Source organism: Falco punctatus, assembly GCF_963210335.1.
Source record: "Falco punctatus genome assembly, chromosome: 8".
NCBI lineage: Eukaryota > Metazoa > Chordata > Aves > Falconiformes > Falconidae > Falco > Falco punctatus.
The window spans coordinates 31,758,196-31,786,004 of record NC_137588.1 but is presented as its reverse complement, the minus strand read 5'-3'; the positions used below and the strand labels follow the sequence as shown (position 1 = coordinate 31,786,004).

The 27,809-nt window shown below is 41.5% G+C and overlaps 1 protein-coding gene across 17 annotated transcripts in view; it reads right to left on the bottom strand.

The window, feature by feature from the left end:
- KALRN (kalirin RhoGEF kinase) overlaps window positions 1–21,887 on the bottom strand; it is a 546,232-nt gene extending 524,345 nt beyond the window's left edge. For all 17 annotated transcript variants that reach the window (XR_013930070.1, XR_013930071.1, XR_013930072.1 and 14 more), the window contains exon 1: window positions 218–21,887. Coding sequence is in view for 10 of the 17 variants with exons in the window: in XM_080399718.1 (XP_080255844.1) it covers window positions 218–290 (73 nt within the window). In the remaining 7 variants the exon portion in view is untranslated. The remainder of the gene's footprint in view (window positions 1–217) is intronic.
- Between the last annotated feature and the right edge of the window lie 5,922 nt (window positions 21,888–27,809).

Below are 27,809 nucleotides of genomic sequence, written 5' to 3'. Positions count from 1 at the left end.
CCTCCTCCCGGGGGCGGGAGCGGGGACAGGGGAACGGACGAGCCGAGGGGCTGCGGCGGACAATGCGAGGAGGCAGACGGGGACCCCCTCCATTCCCTCCTCTCCCCTCCCCGCGGCTCCGCTGCCGGCGGTGCCCGCGCCGCCGCCGCCAGCCCCGCATCCCGCGGCGGAGGCAAGGCCCGGCGCTGCCCCGGCCCGTTCGCCGCGGCTCCCCTACCTGTTCGGAAGAAAGCATCCACCTCGGAGTCGGGGACAGCGCCTTCCTCCGCCGCCCCTTCGGCGGGATTCATGGCTGGGGGAGAGGCGGCGGCGAGCCCGGCGGCTGGTAATATCCAGTGAGTTAGGGAGGAGGAGAGCCGAGAGAGAGGGAGGGAGAGAGGGAGGGAGAAGAGGAGGGAGGGAGGGATGGAGGCGCGTTTAGCAGCGAGCCCAGCCGAGCGCCGCCCGGATCATCCCTTCCGCGGTGCCTGCGGGGCGGCTGCCCCGGGGCTGGGCTGCGCTGCCCCCGGGCTGCGCTGGGCGGCGCGGCCCGGGGAGGGGTGCGGGTGCCGGTGCCGAGCCTCGCCGCCGGCCCCCTCCCCTCCACCCGCTATTGTTCCGACCTGCTCCGCTCCCCCGCGCCGCCGCTGCCCCTCGCCGCGCTGACAGCCCAGCCCGGCCCGGCCCCCGGCGGCCGCCCCCGCCGCTTCCCTACCGGCACTTCCTGAGCCAGGCCGGGCCGCAGGCCGGGGAGGCTGAGGCACCCCCCGCCGCCGGGGCAGCCCCTCCGCGGGGCGCGGCCGCTCCGCGCAGCAGCGCGCCCGGGGCGGGGATGCAGCGGCCGCCGGCGGAGCGGGCCGGGCACAGGTGCGGGCCCGGGCGCCCCAGCGGGGGGTGGGTTTCTTTATTCCCTATCCCCCGGCGCTCCGCAGCCGCACGGCTGAGCATCGCCGGCCTGCGCCGCTGCCATGTCTCCCCCGATGAACAACCGCGGGGGCACGGCGCAGCGCTGGGCTGTCAGCTGGGCAGGTACTCGGCGCGCGAAAGTGAACGCCGGTGTGATTTACACGGCAAAACAAAAAACAAACAAACAAACAAATTTTTTCTTTGTTTTGGAGTTTGGCGGCGGGTTGGGTTTTTTTGTTCCTGGGCTGTGGGGTACAATTGCTTTGGAAACGATAATGAAACTGCACGTTGCTGCAGGTATGCCTTCGTATGTTATCCTTCACAGTCCCAGGTAATGAGAGCGCAAAAAAAAAAAAAAAAAAAAAAAGAGTTTGAAAAGCCAAGACCCTGGTCCCCACTCAGACACTGATTCAGCTAGCTAAATAATTTTGATTTCTCTACCATAGCTCCAATATTTGTGATTTGGGATGACAATTGTTGTCTCTAAAGGAGCACTGTAAGGAACACTTGTTTGTTAGCAGCTGAGCTGGGTATTATTCCCTGAGACCAGCTATCAAGATTTCAAGCACAGACAGAAAGACAGATGTTCGACATTTGGGCGCTTTTCTTTCTTCTCCTGTTCACCTATGTGAAGTCTCACCAGCTCCTCATTCTTCTACAGTCAGGTAACAGCTCTAGAACGAGCAGCCTGCTTAAGGAGAAATTTGCTGTTTCCCCCTATTGAAAAGATCATTGTAAAACAGGAGTTACTCTCACTACTCACAGTTGTTCGTCCTTGCTACCTCTACCATTGGAAAGAAAAAGCAACTGTTGGAGCAATCACCCCTCTGGCTGCACTACCCTTGGATAACCCGTCCTTGATGCAAAATTGCACCTCCCACCCTCAAGAACACAAGTATTTTAGCCGGCAAGTCCTCGTGCCCTCAGTGTCATTATCCTGCAGGGGTAGTGCCCAAACACCACTCCTTTGCCACTGAAAAACTGTGATGTTTAAGGGACTCTATAGGTGCACAGGGAGGAAGTAAGCTGTAGAAGATAAGGACAAAACATCTCTGGGAACCTGGTCACCACAGAAGGACTCGCTGGAGCACTTCAGAAGAGCTAAGTATCAGTCTAGTGCATCTTAAGAAAAAAATACTCCAAAACAGAAGTCTCAGACCAGCTGGTTGTAAGTAGTAGTCTCTGGATCAGACCTCAATCTGTCAGGTATGTTAGCAGCTGAGGCTGGCAGAACCTTTCCTTTTTCATCTCAAAGTATTTTAAACAGAGGACCACAGGTTTGCTCAATCTGATCTCTTCTCAATAGAGTGTAGAGGAAGAATGGGTTTGGATGGATGCTCACTGACTAGATATATTGCACTTGATAAAAAGGCTGAAAATTTCCCTGCAGAAACTTAGCTGTCAAAATGGCATTGACCTGGCAGGATGAGCACAGAGATCCCAGTCACATAGTCTCTGACCTTACTGTTTACTACTGGAATTGAAAGAAAATTGAGAAGCAAATCATATGTCATGCCCGGGGACAGCAGAAATAGAAGGAAATATCCTATAGAGATCTATCTAGCATTTAGTTTCCCTCTGGTTGCCTTATTCCAGCCCTTCTGATCTCTGATCTCCTGCCCATTTCCCAAGCCTAACACCAGCTGCTTTTAATTGAAGACATTTACCTTTTTATGTTTATGGATAAAAAGGGTCATTTCACAACTATCTTCAGAAAACATCAACACAAAAGTTATGTCCAGGCTCGCAAAGCTCATTGCGGGCATTTGTGCTGCCTGAGCTCATCTCCTTAGAACAACCAGGATGCCAGGACCACCTCCATTTTAGTAACACCAGCAATAGGGCATTACCACAGTACAAGCACCAGACCTTCTTCAGTGACCATTCACCCCTTCCACATCACACCAGGGTGCAGAAGAGCCTTCCAACCGCCAGACATAAGTCAGCTACATTATTTCAAATCCCATTTTAAGATCTCATCTCTGAATATTCTCTTCCCACAACTCAGATTCCCTCCTTAACCTTCATTCCCCCCAGATTCTTACATACAGGTTGATTTGTGAGTGTGCACTAAAGCCTTGGTAGCTAGGAAGAACGTGGCTTCCTTGTAAAGCACTTTGAATCCACCCAGGATTTGGTACAATCTGGTGATTTTTAGAGTCAAAGCATTCCTCCTTCAGGAGCATTCTTAGAAGCTACAGGAGTTACCTATAAGCAGAGAAGGTTTCAGATCATCCAAAGGGAATTAACATTGTCAATAACAGAGAAATTTATATTCTCCTTGCCTAAGAACCCTGCAGGCGTGGCCTACAGCACCAGCTGCAGAAATTATATAGGCTACAGAAAACATCTGTGTCTGTATAACCTGCAATCAAATGCATTAGAAACTGCTGGGGGAGGGAGAGCAGTTTGTTTAGCTGACCTATCATCCTGATACCTACACAGGCTCCTGGTTAATGATTAAACAAGTTAAGGCACTTAGATTTGACCATATAAGATACTAGTATCTTCTGAAAACAAATAACTGTTTTCTTCACAGAACTTCATTATAACAAGAAGGGTCCCAGATCTCTCATACTCTGAAACAAATGGGAACTTCTACTTTTTAAAGAGTAAAGGTGTTCAGATTTTTTTTTTAATCCAGTTTCATTAAAGTATGTTAAGACTAAGCCATGCATTTTTGTTGCCTGTCTCTGCTGTGCAAGGAACAGCAAGTTTGTTCTTCTCTGCTTGCAGCTCCACTGGCCAGCGAAGTCCTGCACAGTATATTCACTGCTTTCATGGCATTACCATTGAAGCAACAGTCCTGCTGTCACATTTTGCACACACCTCTCATATGCACACACCACGGCAATGCATGACGGGGAGAACCACATTCAGGTATCAGTAAATTTTAGTGCAACCCCAGACGTTAAGCTAGCTACTATGTTTATTAACATTGCGAGCAGAACAGGGCTGTCACTGTAAAATTTCATTAACAACTAGGAACCACCATGACTTCAGTTCAAGACCCGGCAACAAGTTTACAGTTTTTGTTGTTCAAAGAAGAGCTGTTAAATATAGAATTAAATACTTTCTGCAATGTATAATTCACTTTCCAGATATAATGCTGAAGGCACCTACAGTTTCCTTGAAAAACAAAATACAAAAAAAACCAAAACCCTGTAGAATTACATAAGCCAAAATACACTAGTTTCACTGACAGATACTGCTTTAATCTTTTGCATGGCTCTACTTGACAAATACCTCAATCCACACCGAACAACTTAGTTAGGTATGAATGCTTTTCTTCGTGACAGCCCCTAAAACTGCTCAAAGATCAGAAACTGTCATGCAGTCTTTCAGTTTAAGGCCTTTGCTACAGTCAAGTTTTCCAATGGGATGGCAATAGGTAGCATCTGAGATGAAATGTTTTTTTAGCTAAATCTCAGGAGCTTGCAAACTATAGGATGGGAGGAGGGAGAAGAATTTCAACAAGAAATCAGCAAAATTCATCGACCCAAGACAAGAGAAATGTATTTGAAGGCTCTAGGACAGTCACGCTGCTGGAAACAGTACAGCACTCTGAGAAAGCACATGCAATCTGGGTGTCACGCACAAAGAATCAGGAGTCAAGGCTGCAAAACATAGTACATGCGCCAAGGGTTCTCATTCAGAAAGGGGCAGGGAGAAAAAACATCCTGCCAGGCTCATCAGACGAGCTGCAGTCTGCAAGGTGCTGCAGAGACCGTTATTGGTGCAGAAAGTCCCTCCCCTTCGTTGTGAATACAGAGTGTTAATAGATAGGATCAAAGAGAAAACCTCAATCGCAGAGCAGGAAAATATAAGTCTTAAAAGCACCTAAGGCTGCCTGGTTAATACCTTATTTGCAGCTGCATTCTGGGGTATGTGAGAAGAACTTCTCACACCCAAAGACTTGTTCAGACCTATGTCTAGGTATTAGAGCTGAGACTACTATGCTTTTAAATGGGACCAGGCACAGGGGTGAAAGTTTCCATCCATATTCTAGACTATAAGGAATGCTGTGAGGGAAAATCTGCAAGTCCCCAGAAATACGACATGCAGAGAAGCCTCTAGGGCAGGATGGAGGAGGCAGAAGGCATGTTTCATATACTTAGACTCAAATGCCCGCATATATGCCAAAGATTATTTCTGCACTCTGTAGGCAGCACATACACATCAAGGTCGGCTTTGCAGCACTCACATCTACATTCGCAGACATAGGTTAGCTCTACCCTTCACTCAGATGCGGAACAGCTGTACGGGGCAGACATAGAACAAGGTCTAATTTCATGCCAAAGCCCTTGCCCCAGCATCATCCCTGCTATTGTTATCCTCCCCATCTGGATCAAAGCTGAAGTGGGAATGTCTACTCAGCTGCCATCTAGTCTCCTGCTTCCGGAGTTGACATTAGTTCTGATTTCCCCAGACTGGGACAGAAAGCTGAGCAATAATCACTCCTCTCCAGAAACACCACCCCATCCAGAAGAAAGCGATAACAATTAGCAAGACAACTTGCAAAATATACAGTAGTCTTATCACTGTGGTAATGCAGAGGTTTGCCAACATAAGCAGACAGACAAAAATGCCTCTTCCATGAGACGCTGAACTGCATTTGCCACTCTGGACACAGAAGTTTAAAATGCAAACAGCTGATACATGCAAGAAGAAGACACAGGTCTTCCTCCAAGTTTAGAGATATGAATCTGGAAAGAGTTAAATGTGACTGAAAATCCTTTTCTCCCCAGTAACTATTTGGATACATCTATTAAATAAATTGCTAGTGCTAATAGATCACAGATTCTGTTACCAAAGCCGGGGGGTGGGGGGAAGGAATGTGATCATAAAGGTGATATCCCTCAGCCAGGCTCCTTGTGATACAGCAGGGTAGAAAAGAGAGGCTTGTGCTGGCCAAGTCAACACTGTACCTTCATATACATAAAGAACATCAGTCCTAAGCACTGTTAAGCTAGAACATTTTATTCTAACTAAGTTTCCTGCAAACTTTTAACCCTGATTCTGCAATTTTGCCAGGTTCTTAGCAATACTGAGCAGCACTTAGTTAGCAAGAGCTCCTAAACTCCATGCAACCTCCCAGGCAAGTTCTGCCCAGTGCAGAAAGAGTTACAGAACTAGATCAGAAAAAGGAAGTATTAAATATTTAAGTGTTTTGGGAAGAATGTAAATGTACATAGTAGCTATTCAGAAAACCAATTTTAAGGTGAAGCATGCACTAAAATTAAACAGTGACTACTACTTTATTACCACAAGCATTCATTTCAGTGCACTTGTAGGATACTAATTTCACACATGGTTGGACATAAATACTAACCTCTTTTCCATTTCACCAGTATAAATTAGTGTGAGAAAGAAGTTTCTTCCTGGGACAAAAGAAAAGTAGTAGTGTTGTATGCAAAACTAAAACCAATGTGAGCTGACTTTATTTTTTTTAATAAAAAGTTAGAAAACTAAATGATTGGATCTTTGCATTTTTTAAAGTATTTAGGCTTTGGATTTTCCTAAGAAGCCCTAGTAAACCTAAAATTAATCAGCTAACACATTAAAAGTATCCTTAGGTCATTGAATGATTCATGCATTCTTATTGAATCAGATGGTGTCATCTTTGACAACCTTCTAAAATCCCCTAGACCTCCTTACGACAAACTACACTATACAGTCCTCATAAATCCTGCCAGCAATCTTTACAGACCCTCTATCTAGCAGCTTTTTATCCTACTTAGTGCTTTACAATATCTGTAACACTGAAAATGTACATTGTAATGCTCACATCAGACTCCACCCAATAACTGGAATGTCTCTTTCTCAATTACTCAAATGAATAAGGTTCATCAAATACATTTGGTTTTGATTTTAAGTGAACATCACAATATTGTTCATGTTACAAATTTGGAGAAGCATATCTGCAGAGCCTCACATGAGGAACTGTTATAAGATGCCCCTCAGTTGCTTTTTTTTGTGGCAGTTTGGATTTTGTTTTTTCTGAAAACTTAATCAGTGTTGCTGAAGGATGCAATCAGTGAGGTATTGAGGCCAAATCTGATGCACCAGAGTCATTCAGTGACTTTGACTTTTTACCCATGCTCCTGGAAAGCACGCACAGCCATTCTTTCCACTAGATCTCAGGGGCAGTCATAACTCTTCCTGACACCAGGAGCAGAGGTCGGTTGTTCAGTGTCTCCCAGCTTTCCCGTAACTACTTCTCTCCAGAGAGCTTTAAAAGCCTTGCTGAGCAGATCTTCCACCTTCCCCAGATATCTTTTCAGCCTGGTTTACAGCTGTGGCTGGAGAGTTTCCAGATGTTCTTCATTTATTGTTCCTTTGGCTTTTTCTTTTCCACCTAATAGCAGGTCTTCTTTCTCTGCTGCCTATAAGTGGAGGTTCACAAGGATGGACAGTAGCTCCAGCTCCCTGCCAGTATGACTTGCTACAGGCAAATGTGAAGTAGGGAAGGTGCTGGGACGCTGGGAGTACAAGATAAGCACGTGTGACTGCAACCAAAGACTAGTAACTAGGCAAGGAGGAAGATGTGTCCAACCAGCCACATCCTTGTGCTTCCCAGGCTCCCTGGCTGAGGGCCAGCCTTCCACACCACTCCACAATGATTACAGACCTGGCACTTCAGACCTCGCAAAGCTCAAAGCCCAGTTTAGCTCTCAGCTTTAAAAGTAGTTCTCTACTGCCACCACATCTTGCTCGAGGTATCTTACACTTTCCATGTGTTAGAAGGTCAGAGAGACAGATTCCCATAGTTCACCAGGAGACCTAGACAGTCAGACAGGGATGACAATGTGCATATGGTATATTGGAGATTCTTGATGAGGTTTGTGCCAGTTCCAATAACTACAGATATATTTTTCACCCTAAAGAGATGCTTCTCTGGCAGAACATTCAAGGAAGAACTTCAGTACCACAAAGAGGCCCAAATGCCTCTGTATAATTTGGGTTTTCAGTACAAATTTCCATTTTGATATTTGTATTTTTAGTTCCAGTGCTGATGGAACCAAGATTCATGCAGAAGTGCAGATCTGGTGAGCTGAGAGCTTAGAAGGAGATAAAATTAGGAACCAGATGGGAAGTCACAGATGATACTGTTCTGCAGAAGGGGCAAGACAGTATCTGAAGGTACAATTTGCAAAGCAATATTGTTCCTAGCGACTGTGACACTTGCTCTGAGGGGGAGGTCATTTATATGACAGCAGGTAAGGTTGACATACTTTCTGCAGTAGAAGAGCTGCCTTCAGGGTAGGTATATCTATAGGCCCGTCTGTCAGTCTGATAAAGGCTGGTATCAAAATTGCCCTCCAGGGAAGCTTGTGCTATAAATTCTTAAGGACCACACATGATTCTGAATATCTTTGAAAACATAATGCCTCACAGCTGCTGGAGCTGAAGTACTCCTTCCTTCAAAGGGTAAACCTTCAGTGGTCATCTGGATCTGTTTAGAAATGCTGATATCTGCTAAAAGGAAGCTCTCTGTATCGTTATGACTGATATAATGAATCTAGAAACTGTACACAAGTACCAACCATCTTCCTTTCTTTGACTGTCATGTCAGCTCTTCCCTGTACTCTGGTGAACATCTGGAAGAGACAAACCCATGCTATGCTATGCTATGTTAGCACACTTTATTTCATAGACAGCACTAGACAGCTCATGCGCCAGAGCTGCAAGAAGTCCGAGCTATAGGCCACAGGCCATCTGGCTACCAAGATGCAGCAACTTTGGACTAAGCCTCTTTCGTTCTAGTAGAAGAGGGATTTTACCATCAGACCTGGTGTGTAACACAGACAGAAGTCTACAAAGGCCTTCATACACCATCTTGTCAGTGATTAGAGAAAGCAGAACTCATTTCATCAGGACTCTATTTCTTAAGTAGAGCTGTCTGGGGCAGCAGCAGGGAGCAGCAGGGTAACAAACAAACACCCAGAAAGAGAAGGCTGGGCAACCTTTCTTGTTTCAGTGCAAGGTAGAGTTTTGCTAGTATCAGTTTTTAACTTCTGAGAAATTTGCTGTAACACACAACTTTGGTAAAACTGATTGAAACAATTCTGCTAGAAATATTGAGAAAGAATACAGAAAATTTTTCTTTCAAAATTTGACATTTTGTCTCTCTAGGTGAAAATAATTTTGTTTCAGAAACTTTTGTTTTAAATGGTTGGTAGCTAAAGACAAGCCAAGTACCCTGAAAGTGAAACAAATACAGACTGCCTGTGCTGCTCGAGCAGTTACGGCTACTGAAAATACTCTGAACCTGCATACATGCAGTACATGCTCAGCGATATTCAGTCTGGTATGTAGTCAAAGAAAAAATACTCTTACTCCAGTGCCAAAGCCACAACAACAAATATATATTAGGTAGAAACAAATATTGGGAGTAAGGATTCTCAGATTCAAATGCAAGGTTTCTTTGTGCTGTGAACTGTGACATTCCACAGAACAATGACCACTCTAAATAATAATTAACCTATCTGCAAGGGTATTCTCACTTTCAAGAAAGGCTGAATTCATTATGGTTCCATGAAATATTCTTAAATCTACAGGTGAATGACACAATACTTCAGGGTAAATTTTACTCCTATGAGAAGCCTTGACAGACCCTTTGCACAGAGGTGAATTCCACATTCCCATTTAGGGTGGGTGGTATAGAGCTATAGAAGGATATTTTGGTGCCCAAAAGACACACATTCCCCTTCCAGCTTCTGTTTACTCCCTTCAGACGACACTGCGCGCACAGTCTGTGCCACAGCCACATTGGTCCCCATTTGCTCACAGAGGCAACACCCAAACCCCAGCCACCCCTGCTCCAAATCCGATGTTCTGCAAGTGCTAAACAACATCCGATGGCAAGTTATGCCAGGAAAAGCTTTTATCTCAGAGAAAAATCTCTTCAGTTACAAAATGGAGCAGCACAACACGTCAAATGAATTTTAGATTCAAATGTCAATATTGTAAACATATACAGCTTTCCTAGGCAACAAAAGCAAACACTGCAGTCATTATTATCATTCACGTAGTCAGACATCATTTGAAATCCATGAATTCATATTTGTTTATATGTAATGGCATTTCAATGCTCTTATTTTAATCTCTTGCCAAGGCCATCCTTCCTGCCCCTTTATATACACTCATATTTAGGCTGGTTCTTCCCCAGTCAACAGAAAGAGGAGTTTCACATACACTTAAAGTGTGGGAAACCAAATTAAAACTTATTTTGGCAATGAAGATTAAAGTTCCCTACTAAATATTTTTATTTATTTGGCAATGGCTATTATCTTGTTTAACTTATTAGAATATATAGGTTTTCTATGCCTTGCCTCTGCAACACTGGCATAGCAGCTTTTAGTTTTAGTCAGTAGTGTACATAAGTGTCGTAAGTCTACTATTGACTTTAACTGTGGAACTGGAGTAAAATCCTAGGCCCAGTGAAATTAAAAGCAAAAGTCCCTCTAATATTAAGACCAGATTTCTTCCAAATGCTTTTCAGGCTCATCAGTATATGATGTTTTTATTGCTGAAAATCCCAGGTTCAAATACTACTATCAGCGCAACTCATCATTTAGATTGTGAAACTTACAGGAATTTCAGTAAGTTTAGTCAGGAGCAATTTCTCTTACTTGAATTAAAATCAACATTTGTTCCATTCTATATGTTTTCAGTAAAGACTGTTGCTCAGAAAATTATCTTTCCACCCTGTACTAATGTGCTCCAGGATCTCCCCCACTACTTTCTTCTGCATCAGTTATTAGATCTTGCACTACTCATGGTAACACCAAGTTCTTACACTTGACAAGTTGCAGCTAATTCAGAATTCATCAGTGCACATGAGGAGCTTAATTTATTTCCCCCAATGCATTATTGTGTATTTATCTTCACTGAATTTCATTTGCCATTATATTGCCCAAACATCCAGTTGTATTAAATCCTTTTGGACATCCTCCCAGTCCTCCATACTTTCTTGCTTGGTTTCACTACCTCATTATTCAATTAATCTTCTAGATCATTATGAAATGTATGAAAGGCCTATTCTTTACACTACAAAGTGATTATTCTTAATATTGAATTGGATTTTGCTGTGATACATTAAGTGGTGCAAGAAACACAACCATGAAAACATTAGAAAAAGAATAATACTCCAACATATGTCCCTAAAGAAAAGGAAAGCTAGATGGACTTCCCCTCCTTGCCAGGGACACAGTGGTTTGTTGTTTCAGGCCCAATAACACTTTCTGTGGTTTATGGTGTGCTAACAAAAGAGCCCACACTTAAAACAGAGCCTGATGCTTCCAAACTCTCCTGTGCAAGGGAGTTGAACATCCCCACCGCATCAGCAGTGCCTGCATTTGCTTTAGTCCTCCTTGCACCTGGGAAAAGCACCATAAGCCTGATACTGCTCACTGACATGTTCTCCTTCCTCCCAGAAGCTCTTGCCATCTCCTGCAAACCCAGGTGGGGAGTGGGAGATAAACGAGAAGGCAAAGAGGATGGAAGGAAAGCATCACCACACTGGGATTATGCCAAAAGTCTGGTAGACATAGGCACTCCATCACTGTTCTGTAGAAGTGCCAAAGACTACAAAAATATATTTTTTAAATCCCTTAAGAAATTACTGTATCTGCCACATTTTGCCAAGGCGTGGAGCTGCCTCCTTGCTGTAGTTTTGTCCATAACAGTGTGGGTGGACATTTTTAGACACTAACATCAGGCAGAGGAGCTACTGACTCAGAATCTGCTGTGAACTTTCAACTAACAGGAGTCAACTCCAAAGTCTCCCTCTGGAAAAGTTTTCCACAGCCTCTGTGAAACTGATCGATGAAAAGGTTTCAGAAACCTCCAACTGATCCTACCCAACAGATGTTGCTTTCTGTCCATCCTCCAACCAAAGATACACACTTCTTCAGAGCCCAGTATAACTTTTGTAGAAGTCAACAGAAAGACAGTTCAAGCTCCAGGGCTGTCACTTCCTTATTCATTTTGGAAATACTCAGAGCTACAGCAAAATGACTGTTGGCCTTCTTCCAGATTTCAAACAGAGAACTGCAGGGTTTGACTTATTTGTAGTTTCTGATTCTTTAGGGCAATGCTTTCTCTTTCCCTGCAATTGGCAGTTTCCTATCCATGTTTTTAGAAATCTCGTTTTCCCACCTTCTTCTCTATTATCTTAATGAAATACAAATTATCTAAATAAAAAATGAAGTTGGGGGTTGATCAGTAAAATTGGACAGCTGACAGAGTAGTCAGCAGTAAATGGAAGGGCTGGATGACCCAGAAGTTTCCCAGTCCCATGCCCTTCTTTGCCTTCCAGTTACACTGTTCACAAGGGGGAAACAGGCTAGTCCTGGTCAGAAGGAACACACTAAACGTGAACACAAATATCTGGATTTTTTTTTTCCATTTATAAGATGTTAAATACTACCATATTTTCATACATAAAGCCTCTGGGTGATTTGCACATATATGAGTGGCTGTGTGTGCACGCACAGACATTCTTTTACACGCACAGGCATCTCTGGATCTTGTAACAATTCTGCTATAGATTTGCAAAATTACCTCAAGCAATTCACAGTTCTGTGCCTCTCTTTTATACTTCTGTAAAATGGTTATAGTGATACTTATTTACCTCATAGGAGTGGCAAGGAGCCCTCATTCCAGTGCATATTGTTCCGAGATGCTCAAGGAGTGCTAAAGAAAAGTGTAGAGTTAATTGGTTCATAAATTGTCAACCTTGCGGTCATCCTCTAGGTTAAAAATAGCTTTAATAAGTTAGTTCTTTTTGAGTTAACACAGAGAAAGGAAATTACTTATGACAAGGTAGAACTATTTTTTTTTTTCTGAAATGTAACCAAACACTAATTAGTGTGTAAACATTTATTACAAACTACCACTCTTTAGAAGGCTACAAACAAACTCCAGAACAATCTAACAAATGCTAGAGCACAGACTTCTATGCACATATCACACACACTTTTTGTAACATATAATTGTAATACTGATTGCTTCAAGACATTATGATGTCATTATAACACCGTTATAAAGAAAAAACAATGTTTCCATGGTTCTATCAAGATGATGTACCATACCAGAATGAAACAATATCAGTGCGCATGTATGGAGGCAATGCTGGTTGTCAAAGTGAAATGAAAGGACGATGCTGTGAATCATTGGTGAACAACCTTTAACAAGCCAATGGAAGTGACACCAACATGATTCTGCAAAGGCAACATTTTGTCCAAATTAAATAAAACAAAATCAGAGTCATTCCATTTGAATCATGCCATGAACAAGAACCATTTATGCATTTGTGATTCAGCTTTTTAAATGTGTCAGTTACAATACATTACATTGTTTTGACAGTTCATCTTGAATGCCAAGAGGAATCATCTGAGCCATAAGCCTTTTTTTTTTTTTTTTCTCTCCTGTTTCTCTCCTCTAATCACCTTCCAAAGAGATTATAAAGTGCATTTCTGGTAAGAAGAGTGGTTTCATAAAGGCAGCACTCTGAAGATCAATATTTATTCATTGTCAGTGACCACCAGAGAAAAGCTCTATTCCTACTTTTTTTCTCCCTGTAATATCTCATTTTTACTGTAATATCTAGAGACTGATCAGAGTTTTACCCTGACATGTGCTATCTAGACTGTATGTGCAGACAGTCCCTGGTTCAGAAGAGTTTGCAGCCCGAATAGTAGAACTCACTGGGAAGTTTCAATCCAAGTATTACATTTTAAGGAAAAACAGTCTCCCAAAATTCAAAATTTCCCCACAGGAAAATTCTGTATTTTCCAGCTTTCTTTTTTTCTTCTATTTCATGATGGAAATAAAATCCACATTTGTTTGTTTATTCCTTTTTTTTTCAGGCCAAACCCCTCACCCTGCTGTTTTTACCGAAGATTAGTCCTCCATTCTGAACTACTTCCCATGATGTGTCACATCTCTGCCCTAAATAAGCCACCACATGTTGCAGGAGCCAATCTGTTCAGAAATCCCAACCCATATAGCAGAAATATCCTTCCTGTAATTGCACTGAAGTCAAGATGGTGCAGAAGCTGCAATTCAGACCAGCTTTCAGGCACATTTCTGTTCTCAGCTGCATAGTCCAGGCCTGTGCATCTGGAGAAGCACCAGCCTGAACACTACACTGGTGTGCAGCCACTGCAGCCTCCCACAAAAACTTCAGCTGACACATCAGTGCCAAATGCATCCTCCTCCTCCTTTTGAAGAAGCTTTTTGATGTAAGGAAATATATTGTGCTATACAAAAATCTTTCTCAAGTGACCACCCAAAGGATTAGTGAAAATGGCTTGCCCAGTAATGGCATTGATTTTTATTTGACCTGCAGTTAAAGTCCAGTCTGGGAAGGCTGATGTATATATTACAAATATCCGGTAAGGCACGTTGCACTGAATAGAATCCTTAAGACACATCCTGTATTAAGATGCCTTTTCCGAAATCACTTCCTGATTTTTCTGACTACCTCCTGCCTAAGGGTCATGTGCGTGAACAAAGAGATGCTGAACCACCATCACCTCTCCCACTCCCATTTGAGTGTGCAGAGGATCCAGCATGTGCGTACTGTAACCTCACAATTACCATAGCAACACCAGAAGGGTCTTGTTAACCACAGGTAGCACAAACACACACAAAGGTTTTAAACCATTCTGCAAGCCTCAAAAGGAGGGTGTCAAATACACTGATTATAATTTAAAATTCCTGATAAGAGCATGATTTTAAGATGGCAATTGAAAAAGGAAATCTGTCAGGTGGAAACAGTATTGCTGTTCAGCTCATCCAGCTGTATTGTAAGACAACTCCCTAAGCAAAATTTTCTGCTTTTTATAAAATAAAGTATTATTTCAATAGCTAATACGAATCATGAGGGAAACTTTACTACAGAAAAGACCACATCATTTCACCTAGATAACTGTTGTTTTTCTAGATATCTGCTATATAAAGCTATAACACAACTGACAGATAACCAAGGAGAAATAGAGCAGTAATGGTGCTATTGCTCCCTCTACTGTAAATATTCATTTTTTTCTTATTACAGGAGATACAATCCAAGTAATTAAAAATAATTCAACCAATCAAAAAACCAGCACCAAAAAAATCATGTTTTCAGAATGGCATAACCAAATTATTATGTTCCCTAGCACTGCAGTGGAAAGAACATCCAATGAAGATACCTTTTTTTTTTAATAATAAAAAATCAGCAAGGTATCCGTAGGTTTTAATTCTAGCTGTGCTCATAGGTAAGCATTAAATGGATAGTTGCATCCATTACCTTAAAAAAATAAATGCATGAGCAAATCTTTCTGCCACTGGTCACACTTTCTTCCTAGTGGCAAAGGGAAAACAGAAATAATAAGTGCCCAGTGAGAGGTATTTTGACCTTCTGAACAGCCTCCCATTACAAACATTGGCACTGAGGAATTCAGGGAATTAATCAGGGAGAGTAGAAAATAAACAAGAAGGTGATTCATGAGGAGATTTGCAGGGCTGAACTCTACATGCATGGGAAAGCAGGTTATTGAATAACGCACAGCCTTCCATTACCAGAACGGCCTTATTTCTCAGCTCAGCAACCAAATGCACCCATTGCTGAGATGCCAGGCTTACACAGAAAGTCTTCAAACAAACTCTGATCTTCTGTCAAAGACTAAAAAGGCTGAACATAATTTTATCCAAACCATCTAAAAATAGATTGCTATTGAACAGAGGACAGAAAGAATTTGCCTCAGCACCAAATTACTCTCTCCAGGGGCTTTATTCCTTTGCAACTAGAGATCCGTAATTTAAGAAAAAAGCCTCTTCTGTCTTTTCTGCAATATTATAGTAATGGAGCACGAGAATGTAGCTGCTAGATTTTTAGCACAAAATTCCTGCTGGGAGGCAATTTAAAATTGCCTTCCCTCTTTCTTGGTCCCTGCTATGGCTCAAAGCAATCAGCAGCAAGGGGAGTACAGCAAAGGAGGGGCCGAGGGCAGGAACATCACCCCTGGACTTAGTTGGCATTTGCACAGACAACATCGGCTTTGATAAAGATCCTCAAGATCCACAGAACAGAGTAGATTCATACACCTCCAAATTTCCCTGCTATTTAGAGAGCAGTTTGAAAGTTAATTGCGTTTTTATACTTTCTCTAAAATATTTCTTCACAGGAAGGAATGGATAAATTTCATTTTCTACTAATTTTAATAACGCAGGATAAGGCTCCTCAGCCGATTTGTTTTAACATGCTCTGGACTCCAGTTGTACAAAACTTTTCTCATTTTACCACTGATTGAAATCCATACAAAAATCCTCACCGACTTCACTGATCAGATCTTTGCGCTATGCAGCCTTTAATAATCTGAAAACATGACTGTAACTTTACAGGATTTTTTTCTTTTGTGCAATAAAGCATGTGTGTGTCAGGCACTTTGGGGAGTGTGTTTCAAGTGTCTTATTCACTCTGTGCTCTGCTTCTTGAGGAAGCATAGGGCTCTTTGTGTTTGAAGTCCCATAAATCTGCATTAGTTTAAAATATAGGAATGTGAATCATTAGCCTAAGACTTCAGAGCTAATAAAAAAGAACACAAGTTCAATATCACTTCTAAGCATTTCTGAATTTGTCATTATCATGAATGAGAATACAAAACACCATAGCTGCATATTTAAAGTGTGTCATTGACCACTCTTAGGACAGCTTTCTCTGGGGACAAACCCTCTTTTTTAAGATCAAAAACATTTATTTTTTTTTGCTTTTGAATCTTCACGGACAAATAGCTTTTGAAGATTACATACCCAAAATAGCAGCACCATCACTTTAATCTAATTAAAACCATTTTTCAGAAACATATTTTAAAATTCAATGAGACCTGTACAGCCAGCCTTGAGTTCAAACTACAATTATCCTGCCCTGTGTATAATTAGGATTACAGGGATTAATGAGCACACACAATTACACTTTTTTTTTCCTCCACCAAGGTTTTTAGTTTTAGAGAAGGAAGGAAATAAGTCATTGAAGAAGACAGTAAAAAATAAAATAAATTGTATTTTATATTTGTGTATTTCAGACCACACCAAAGTAAAAAGCATCTTCTGCAGAGAATAAAGGGGGTTTTGGTGTGAAAGAAAGATTTGGGAAAGTTTGGAAATATTTCCAAAAGTTTTACTTATAAACTGTCTTCATGACATGGCCAAAAAGATTTGAGATCCAGATGTGCTTGTCTTTAGACACAAGGATTATTGTTTAAAGTTAGCTTTCAAAGTTCTCAATTTTTAACCACTGACTGAATTCGCAAAATCCATTTATTTCGAATAAGGAGAAAACACACATTAAAATCCAAAGAGGCAAGATAAAATCTCTGTGTTTGTGTGGACCTCCTTTCCACTTTGTTTATTCCTTATCTAAAGGCAAGCAATAAGATATAATGCTAAAGTGGCTTTTCACTAACTTAAAGCTTCTCCTGCTTCAGGCTTTTACTGAAGCCTCACAGTTATTCCAAACTTTGCACTATGTTGGGTCACAATGGACAGAACAGCTAGAAAATAGTGAGCTTTTACTAAAACCTCTCTCTCCAGCCATAATTTCTTAACTCATTTGATATTTCTCCCATGGTAGGTTAAAGGTAGGGCAGCAATGGGCAGCTCCACATCACAGAGGATAAGCAGAACCAAGTAGGATAAAAAGCAAAGATCCTGTATCTTAAATCACACCGCTATCACAAAAAGAGATACAGTCTGCAAAGACAAGGAATTTCTTTTATTAGTTCAGCAGATATAATTGGGAAACACCAGATATGCTTTTGGGTCCATAAGTCTTCCTTCAGGCCTTTGCAATACTTTTCCCTAAAAAGAGGTTTACATTCCCCCAGATATGTCTGGTTTTCCCAATAATACCATTTGACCTAATAAAATATAGCACATTTTGCTATATTATTTGTCTTGCTTATAGCTTTGGGTTGGATCATCACAGCTACAACATTGCAATGCTATGGCAAGACTGAATTCTACATTCGTTGTTAGCTTAGCAGCAGGTTGGGCAGGCACCAGCATCATTTCATTGCTCAGAAATAGTTCTCAGATAATAATCTTAAAAGATTTCCAGACACAAAGAAGCCTGTTGTGATAAGAAAAGAAACCTCCGAGTCAGGTATATGTCCAAAGCTCAGGACTCTGATTTAGTCATCACAACTGCTGTTTTAACTCCTCGGTACTACGCCTTATCAAGTCCGTGCCTTTTCATGGCTTCATTCCCCTTCTCTTAACCTGATGCAACGCTCGCCTTTTCACTAGCTTTTCACAGACTATGGGTACAATTAAATTAACTAATCTGATTCAGTCAATAAAGAGTTTATCTCTCATTGGCATTGTACAACTTGCTCCACTTGCTTTTCACAGAGGACATACTCCTCTAAAGTCCTTGATGAAGACTAAACCCATGGTACATACAGTGTGGATATGCAGATTCCTCATGTTTTCACAGCTTTCCCCCACATACACATAATATATGGTGAGCGCACAGTGTGGGCAGAGCTATGCTACTGACAACTTGTCTTTAAAGAGATGCCTCTCTTTGCTGTAAGAAATCCAACCACTTTTTGCAAAGCAAAAGGTAGAAGAAAAGAGATTCTGTCTGTGGCTAGACTAAATACTCCAAACAGTGGCTTTTTTTTTTTTTTTTTTTTTTTTTTAGATCAATCAACAGTAGTTTCCTTCCAATTTTCACAGCCAAGCCATTTCCTCCTGTGGTCATTATGTTGTTATTTGTACAATGAGAGCTGCTTTACAGGAGAAGCAGAAGACACTGCTCTTTTCACCAGTGTCAATAAGTAATGGCAAGACCACATCTCAGATCTGTGACGACAGACTTATATGAAGTGGCTTTGTGCAGGCTTGTTTCATTGCCTGTCCAATGCCAGAAGAGAAATCAGGCTCTCATTTTCAAATGATCTAAAAGAGAAAAGTGACAAATAGCACAGGGCAGACAAAAGAAGGGCTGAGCTCTGTAACAACGTGATTATATGATTCTCTAGTTTCACTATGTGTTCAAAACTATCAGCTCTTTTTCTAAATTAAAGCTGTGATTTAGTAGCCTTCCTGATTAGCAGACAACTGCTATATAGCAAGATTTGCCTGTTATTTAGGCATCAGTATTAGACACTGTCCTTTTTCCTTGTTAGCAATTGAAGGAAATTGCTAAAATTTGTGTCTCCTTGCAAAATTTTAAGCAGAAGTTGTTTTTGTCAATGCTTCTCTGCCACCAGGGATCACCTGAGGCAGGATCCCAGCTTGTGCCCTTTTACCACTTCATCTTCAAAGCGAAGGACTTGCCCCACCGGGGTGGTCTTTCTCTTCCCTGCCATGTGGCTGTGCTCCAGGGCACCCCAGGGTTCCTCTCCCACCGCTACCTCCACCGCCCACCAGCCCCGCATCAACCTGCTGCGCTCCAGGCACTACCCTGGTCTACCTTTCCCCCATACCCCATTTCAAGCCTTCATCTTTCTTCCACGGAATTGTAATTTAGGTTTAATACAAAACTTTAAAAATAAAGTTATTTGTTTTCATCTTGTTTAGGCAAAGGTAGAAGACAGACTTTCTGTACCTAAAGGATTTCTTATGATAAGTACCTGAGTTGGTAAATAATTTCATTACAATACTCTTTAAGGTCATGAAAGGCAAGGCTTTATTTTTTCACTACAAAGTTTGCAATCATGTTGCATTTTTTCTTGCTTATCAAAGAAGCTCCAGAGTCTTTCTGAGCCTTAATTACATTAAAATAACATGATGAGAATGACGTCATTCTAATTTATCATTTACAATGCCACTTACTGAAATAAGCCCTGTGGCTAATTTGGGAAATAAGGTGGCATTTTAACCCCCGTCATCTTCTCTGTCACAGGACATCATTCTTCCCCCAGCATGGTAGAGCGAGAAACTCCTGTCTTGGCTGCAGAACTTTAGTAGTTTCAAAACTGGGCAAGAAAGAGTCATACTGGGTAATATGTGGGACAGTAAGGACACCTAAACTTCAGAAAAAACATATTGCGAAGTAGGGAGTTGAAAACACAATAGCCTACTTACAGGCTGTCATGCACAGTATACAAACCCCATGAATAAGGTCCCAGGCTGAAGCCCTGATATCAAGAAGATGACGGCACCAAAGGGATCATGGATGCCTATAAGCAGCAGGACTGAACCCCAGATTACTCTTACAGAGCACTTCCATCGGGTTGCCACTTCCATTTGGGAACCCCTTGTTAAAACTCTCTAGCTACTGCTCCCTCTGGCCAGAAGCCTTGGCTTTTTCATGCTTAGCCTCAGTTGCCACATGCCCATCTCAACAGGTTATAGAAACTTGCTACAGCATGCAATAGCTTACTAGAACACGTGACAAGTTTCCATATACTTTTTTTTCCTAATACTGTTTAAAGAGAACCCATGTCAGCATTCTTGTATGTTCATGCATCTGCACAGGAGACCTCATGATTTGAGACAGACACGTGACAACTAGAGGTGAGCACAGAAGGGGGTCAAAAAGAGAAAATTAACAGGTTCTTTGCAAGGCACTGGCCATTTTTTTCCAGTCTGCCAATGTATATCCATTTAATATTTTGTCTGCTTATTCTTTTTGTGACAGTAAATAACCAATTCTGGTTTTGATTTTTCTTACACTGTTTTCCAGCTTCCTTTGTGCTATGTGCACACATATATACAAGTCTTCTACAAATTGCTCTGCTGAAATGCCCACCAGGTAAAAATCATTAGAGTCATCACTGGAGGGAAATAACACCTCCAGCACATACACATAAATTCCTCCCATTTTATTGCCGATATTTACTATCAGAATAGTATGAGAATTTTTAGAATTCAGACTATTATATCCATCCCCCTTTCAGGATGCATGATTCTCCACCATTGTTTCCCCACTGTAATCAGTTTTCTTGTAAGTGTCTCACAGAACTAGGTTTTCTTATGAAGCATGTTCTGCTGACATTTCGTTACATCAGGTTATGTTCAAAACTGTGTCACACCCTTAGAAGAAAGCCCTATGCAGATGCTAAATTTAACAATGCCACTTTTTTTTTTTTTTTTACTACCACTGAGGCCTTTCTACAGCCTGCAGACCAGATAATTTATTCCATCAAATTTTCAGTATTTTGTGACAGGCTGACTTCAGTATTTCTTTGCTGATGTATCATCCCATCAGCGAACAGAACGCTATAGGGAGGGAGGGTGGACTGGAGGTCTTCTGCCATTTGCATTAATGGCACTAAAACTGCAAACATTAATGTCGCTATTCAGTTCAATGAAAACAGGGTGTAATCTCATCAGTAATTATGATTTAGTGAGAAGAACTTATTTTAAAACAATACATTTTCTCTCTTGGCACACCTTTTCTTTTCTCCAGAGAAAACACTGTACCTATGCCTGATTTTTCTGGATTTTTTTTAATCTTGTCATAGAAATTAGAGGGGGGAACAACCCTATATTGATCTGCTTGGACCAAATCTAAAACAGGTGCCAAAAATCTTGATCAGTTGTTGAGACAATATGAGGCTAAAACCTTCACAAAAGATTGTCATGCAGTAGAGCATGCAGAAATAACTGCAAAATACAGTAGGAAAAAAACCCACTTGTACGCAAAAGAAAACATGCATAGAAAGTCTTATTGCTTATCATAATTTCCTTAGATTCCTTGCATATTTATGCTGAAATGCAAGGTATCTAAGGAAATTATGGATTCTACTAAAGGATCCCATGATAAAGAGCCCAAATCCCTCTATCTACAGAAAAAAAGACTGCAACAAAAGCTGATACAGAAAAAAAAAGAATCTGAAAATGAGATAAATCACTCTGATTCTCTGCCATGCCCACCTGACGACCTGGCTGAAGATCAACCCATTCCCACCTGAAGATCATCATTCAGCCCCTGCTACCAAGCTCAAGTCCTTAAAAGCAGATGCTAAATTTAACAATGCCACTTTTTTTTTTTTTTTTTTTTTTTTACTACCACTGAGGCCTTTCTACAGCCTGCAGACCAGATAATTTATTCCATCAAATTTTCAGTATTTTGTGACAGGCTGACTTCAGTATTTCTTTGCTGATGTATCATCCCATCAGCGAACAGAACGCTATAGGGAGGGAGGGTGGACTAGAGGTATCTAAGGAAATTATGGATTCTACTAAAGGATTCCATGATAAAGAGCCCAAATCCCTCTATCTACAGAAAAAAAGACTGCAACAAAAGCTGATACAGAAAAAAAAAAGAATCTGAAAATGAGATAAATCACTCTGATTCTCTGCCATTCCCACCTGACGACCTGGCTGAAGATCAACCCATTCCCACCTGAAGATCATCATTCAGCCCCTGCTACCAAGCTCAAGTCCTTAAAAGCAGGATCTTATTTACCAGGATTTTCTCATTAATTTCTTGATTTATAACTTAATGGTTTGAAAGAAATGTTTGTAAATATGTTAGACAAAAAGAGGTCCATCAGCAGCATTCAAAGAATGCTAAACTAATAAGCTGTGCTAATTGCTTCCACCAGTTTGCCAAAGAGCCTCAGCTGAACACAATACTGAAGTACATTTCTCTTTGCATCACTTTCATAGAACAGGTGAAGTTGTTACTGCTTTCCTGCTACCATCCCTTGATACAAATGACAGCAAGCTTCTCCATTTAGCAGTCGCTTTTCTTTAGTCTTCTCTGCTGTCTCCTCCACAAGTTCTGTCTTGCTATCATTTTTTGATTTAGTACCTTTCAGTTGCCCTTTTCAACTGTGCACCATTAAGACTCCTCTATTCTAGTCTTCTCCCCAGCTGCTGAAAATTATAATTCTTTCTTCTAGTACTTGGCTTCCTATCCTTTGATCCTTTTTTTACCTTTTTTTACCTAGTAAGCTACCTGACCCTTTCATAATTCTTCCACCTCTTTTTCCTCTCATTCACCTCCTCCTTTCTTAACTGCTTTTATCTTTCTTCGTCTTTGTGCTCTAGCTTCCCAGTTTCTCTTCATCTGAAAATGTAAAATTTTTCCTAGAGCCTGATAAATCCCAGAAGTCAAAAATATCATCTTTAATCTTATTTTCCAATTTTCAGTATGGATTCTATTAAAATTGAGTTGGTGTTTTCCACTTCACGGTATACTGATGCAGCATTATTGGAGTTCCAGTTATGTGGTGAAGGACCTGAACTAAAAGTGAAAGCCAAATTTAGATTCTTTAGATATTTTGCTAATTGAGATATTAGAATTATGTATAGATGTAGATGTACCCACAGCATCTCCATCTTTCATGATGTACTGCTCTTTGTAACTTTCTAGTCTCTTTACATTAGCAATAAAAAAAAAAAAAAAAAAAAAACAAACAGCTAAAGCAGACCAAATCAGGAGATGTTATCTAAACTAGCAGATTTCTGTTGGTGAGGTGAGCAGGGGGATGACCAAGCTGCACCATGGGAGAATAAAAGTCAGAAATATAACATTTGCCAATGGTTTTCATCATGCAGCACGTGTGTGGGTGGACACTGCACATAGCTCAGAGGTTTGGCACTGTGGGCCGCCCAAATCACTCAGTGCAATCCCGCAGAGGGATCCACAAAGGTAGAATAGGAATTTACCTCACCATCATGTTTCTTTTCAAATTTCTGAGTGGAGTAAATAAAAAAAGCAGCTGAAAGCTTTTCCTACAAAAGAAGGAAAGCAGACTGGGTTCCTCAGACTTCTGTTCCCCCCAAACTACTGTAACAAAGGGCTTACAAAACTATCCTTTTCTTCTTAAAGATTCCCCCAACCAGCAAGTTCCCAGTTAAAACACAAGAAATCATGGCTAGAACAGGTAAAGTATCTTTACCAAAGCCACAGCAAGGAGTGAAAAAAAACCTCTAAAATTTTAGCAAAGAAAATGTAGCTGTAGTCCCATCCTCCCTGCCTCAGTTTTACCCATTTAACCTCCTTTAGCTCACTGGATTGCCCAAAGACATCTGCCTGTGTGAGATTCCTGGCTCAGCACACATATTTTGCTGGGACAGTTTCAAGGCCTTTACTTTACAGTGAGATCTCTGCACAAGGCAGACCTCATCACAAACCAAGGTCCAACCCTTCATTAGGGCAGCAGTTGCATTCTTGGACCTTACAGGCTTACGTGAAGGCTAAGATAAACGCAAGAGATGTTTTTAGGTTTCCATCAAGCAGTAAGCGCTCTAAGGTAATTGTAGCAGAACCTCTAACCTGCTGGGAAGCCTTAGAGAGGTCTCACAGACGCTCTCAGCTGTTGAGCTGTGTCAAGGCACAGTCTCAGCGAATTTGCATGTTCCCCACTCCTTGCTGACTGAGCCAGTCTGTGAGCATCACCTTTGCAGGGTTTCTGGCTCATACTGTGTGTCTAAAGTCAACATATTGGTCTCAGAATGATTATGTGCTCAGCAACATTTAAAACAGCCTCTTTTTCTTTTTTAATAGAGTGGGGGTTCTGGAAGTTTTTCTGGCTATTTCTTTTTGTTATTAAATTACTAATCATAGATATGACTGCTCTAAAATCTAGTGTCAACACCAACTGGATGTACATCACCATTTCTGTGATTTAATAAGTTGCAGCACAACAACCACACCCAAGTAATTCCTTATGTTTGCACTTAACCTGTGGAAAACATGAAAGGAATCATGCTAGCTTAAACCTCTGTGAATGAGAAAACACAGATGAATGTCTGAGCTCCTGTTATAATGTTGAGGCCTCCTCTGTTGTACTCCTTGAACTTCTGACACCAGAGGTGTCAACAATCCCTTGGCACTACTGTAATGCTGTCAGTAAATAATCTCTTCATGTGAGCTGTGGTGTGGGAGGAGGACTAAGGAGGCAATCAGGAACAAATACATTTAGACTGATACCACATGGGCACACAGCTGATTTTTTAAGACCCATGTGTTTTCACCTGCTGTGGCTCAGTGCACAGCAGTGTTCCTACAGTTGTGTCTGGTTGTGGAGGCTTCACTGCACTCATGGTTTGGACTCTTGCACCTCCCAATCATGTGTCAAGTAGCCCAAAAAGAAATTGCAGCAGAAGCTTTGGTGGCTGAGTCCCTGTGGATTCTTTGAAGGGGTGATATATGGTCCACAGACATCCCTAAATTAAATTTCTCCCAGGAATGCCCTCTCCCCAAGCTGCCATGTAACATTGTAACTCTGCAATGCAACGCCATCACCCACAGACCCTTCTATGGAAAAATGTTCCAGTGGGCTGTTTTGCTCTTTTCAGTGCTGGGGAACACCTGGGCAGGTGCAGCAGGACACTGCAGTCTCCTCCCTGACACAGAGTGATACAGGTAAGGGGAACAAGGACTCCACAGAGGGCAGAAGAAGGGAGAAACTGAAAGGCAGGGAGCAGTTGCGTGAGGTAGGTGCACAGAACTGTTGTGAAGATACAGAATGCCATCTTTTATCCACACCTTATTCACTGAATCTCCTTTCTCCTCCTCCTATTATCCACCATTCTTTGCTTCCCCATCTCCCAAAGCAAAGGCCAGAAAGGAAACATGTTTGCATATCAGCACATCGGAGGTGCTATGTCTTCACCTTGCCACAGACTTGTAGTCCATTTGGTGCCAATTTAAGAAAAATGTGTATTTGATGATGAGTTGAAAATGTGGAAGCTTTTGATAGGATCAGTCATTATTGCTGTAGCTGGCAACCCATCGCACAATACCTCTTCTGCCTCTTCCTCAGCTGGCTGGGAAGTAGCTGCAGAGCACACCTGAGGCTGTCTCAGCCAGTGCCCCTTCCCTGCTGCAGGTGTATAGCAACTTCTCTGCTGGACGCTGGCTGGGTCACAGAGAGAAGAGAGAAAACCACTCACTCTGGCTGCTTTATTATCTGTTTCTCTTTGAAGCGTGGAGTTTTCAGGAGAACTGGAGCAGAGGAACAACTGACAGGATCCAAATGAACTGTGATAAACAGGCTTCCTCCTGCCACTCAGGTAAGTCTAGGGGCCGTGAAATAAGAAAATTCAGCAACCAGGCCGTAACCGTCATTTTTTTCTTTTCCTACCAAGTGTCAGGCAGCCAGTGTTGCAGCAGGCGGTTAGAAAGGCTCAGGTGTCATTTAGGATGAGTGAGAGCACACTTTGCTTCAGCCATGGCCACATGCTGTTCCTGTGTCATCCCACCTGCACCAGAGAATTAGGGAATGAAAAATTTGCAGCCTGAGGAGACGCCCTAAGTGAATTTTGCTGCCCTTAGATTGTCAGATTGAATGACAAAAAAACAAGATCAAGCAGGGAACTTACAGTAAATAATTGATTTAGACCTCCCAGGCTTGCTGAAAGATGTATCCCTGGGATGAAGATGGGAATATCTGAGATTCAAAAATGTATTCAGTATTCAAAACCCTCCACCTACACACATACTGCACCCTGCTAAGGCCCAAGAACAGACAATATATGCAAGGCTGTATGTGCAAGGCTATTGTTTCCCTTGGCTGTGGCTACAAATAGGGAAATAATAAGCATTCAGGTCTCCCCTCTCTATTTAAGGATATGGTGATACAAAACCAGCAAACTCCTCTGCATTGTCTTTCTCCCATATCTCTCACATACTATTTGTTCTTTCCAAAAGACAGGATACAAACACAGCACGCCTCCACCGCCCAGGCAGTTTGCTTTTATTTTGTTTCTGTCAAATGATCCAAGTGCTCCAACCCATGAAGGAGTGATTAGCCCCTCTTCTCTGCTCACCTTCTTATAAAAACATGGATTAAAGAAGGGTGAAACACTAGGAGCAAATTGGGGGAGGAAGGAGCATAAAAGCAGAGTTTTCCTAATGCTAGCAGCGTGCACATCTATAGCAACCTCTTGCCAACTTACTTCCATTAGCAGTAATTTGGTTACTGCACAGCAGTTTTCTGAGACCTTTGCACACCTTGATCTGCTCATCATTATCAAGCTTTTGTTTTTATCATAAAATTCATGTTTCTCCGTAGATTCCTAATAAACAAGGACTATATTATGAACTATGAACTATATTATGAACCATTCTGCACAGTAAGAAATTATGGCAAGGAATAATAAAATATAAATAGGAATCATAACAAAAATCATGTGAATTATTTCCCTAGTTTAAATTAATATTTTTTTCAAGATATAAGTGTTTGTATTTGCAGTTCCTCAGATTGATTTAAATCATTCTCCGTAAGCTTTGTTTCCGTTCTTAGCAGTCTGCAGAAAAAAAGTTACTATGCCTATGTTCTATCGCATTTGCACCCTCTCAGCAGCGATATAAATGCTATTAAGCTCCCTTGACAATTTGTCCAATACTTCGATTACTGCTATGATTTTTTTCAACCCTAGGGCAAATGCTGTATCACACAATGTCTTAAAGGGAAAACAGACTGAAACATGATGTTTTTATCATTATATTCTGCCTTATTACAGCACACAAAACATGATTTAAAATTACCTGCCTGTTAAAGCTTAGATAGCGGTAAGTTTAAAAATAAATATGTGTATCTAGATAAAAATAATAACATATATGCATTCAGGGTGAATTTTCAGTGACTCTCAAATAGTTTCTGAGAATCCTGAAGGTGAGGAAGCCCAGAGATTCATCCCCAGGTGATATGGGGAGTCTACAAAGAAGATAAACCCAATATTTTAATTTATACCAAGCTCCTACGCCCTGTTGTTTATGCAGTGCTTTGACAACCTGAAGAGAACAAAATCCAACTGCTGCTGAGACCAGTGCCTCCTGCAGATTCTTTACAAGTGTTAGAGACAGGATTCCCTGCACCTTCTGTGCAGGGGAAAGAAAAAGGTGGCCTTTTACTATTTCTTTTCCAACGGAGGAACCTTGTTCTCTTTTATATTCCTCCCAGTTTCCTACAGGGCAGCATGATCCAGTCCTCAGTAATTTAGATGCCCATCGTCTTCCCACC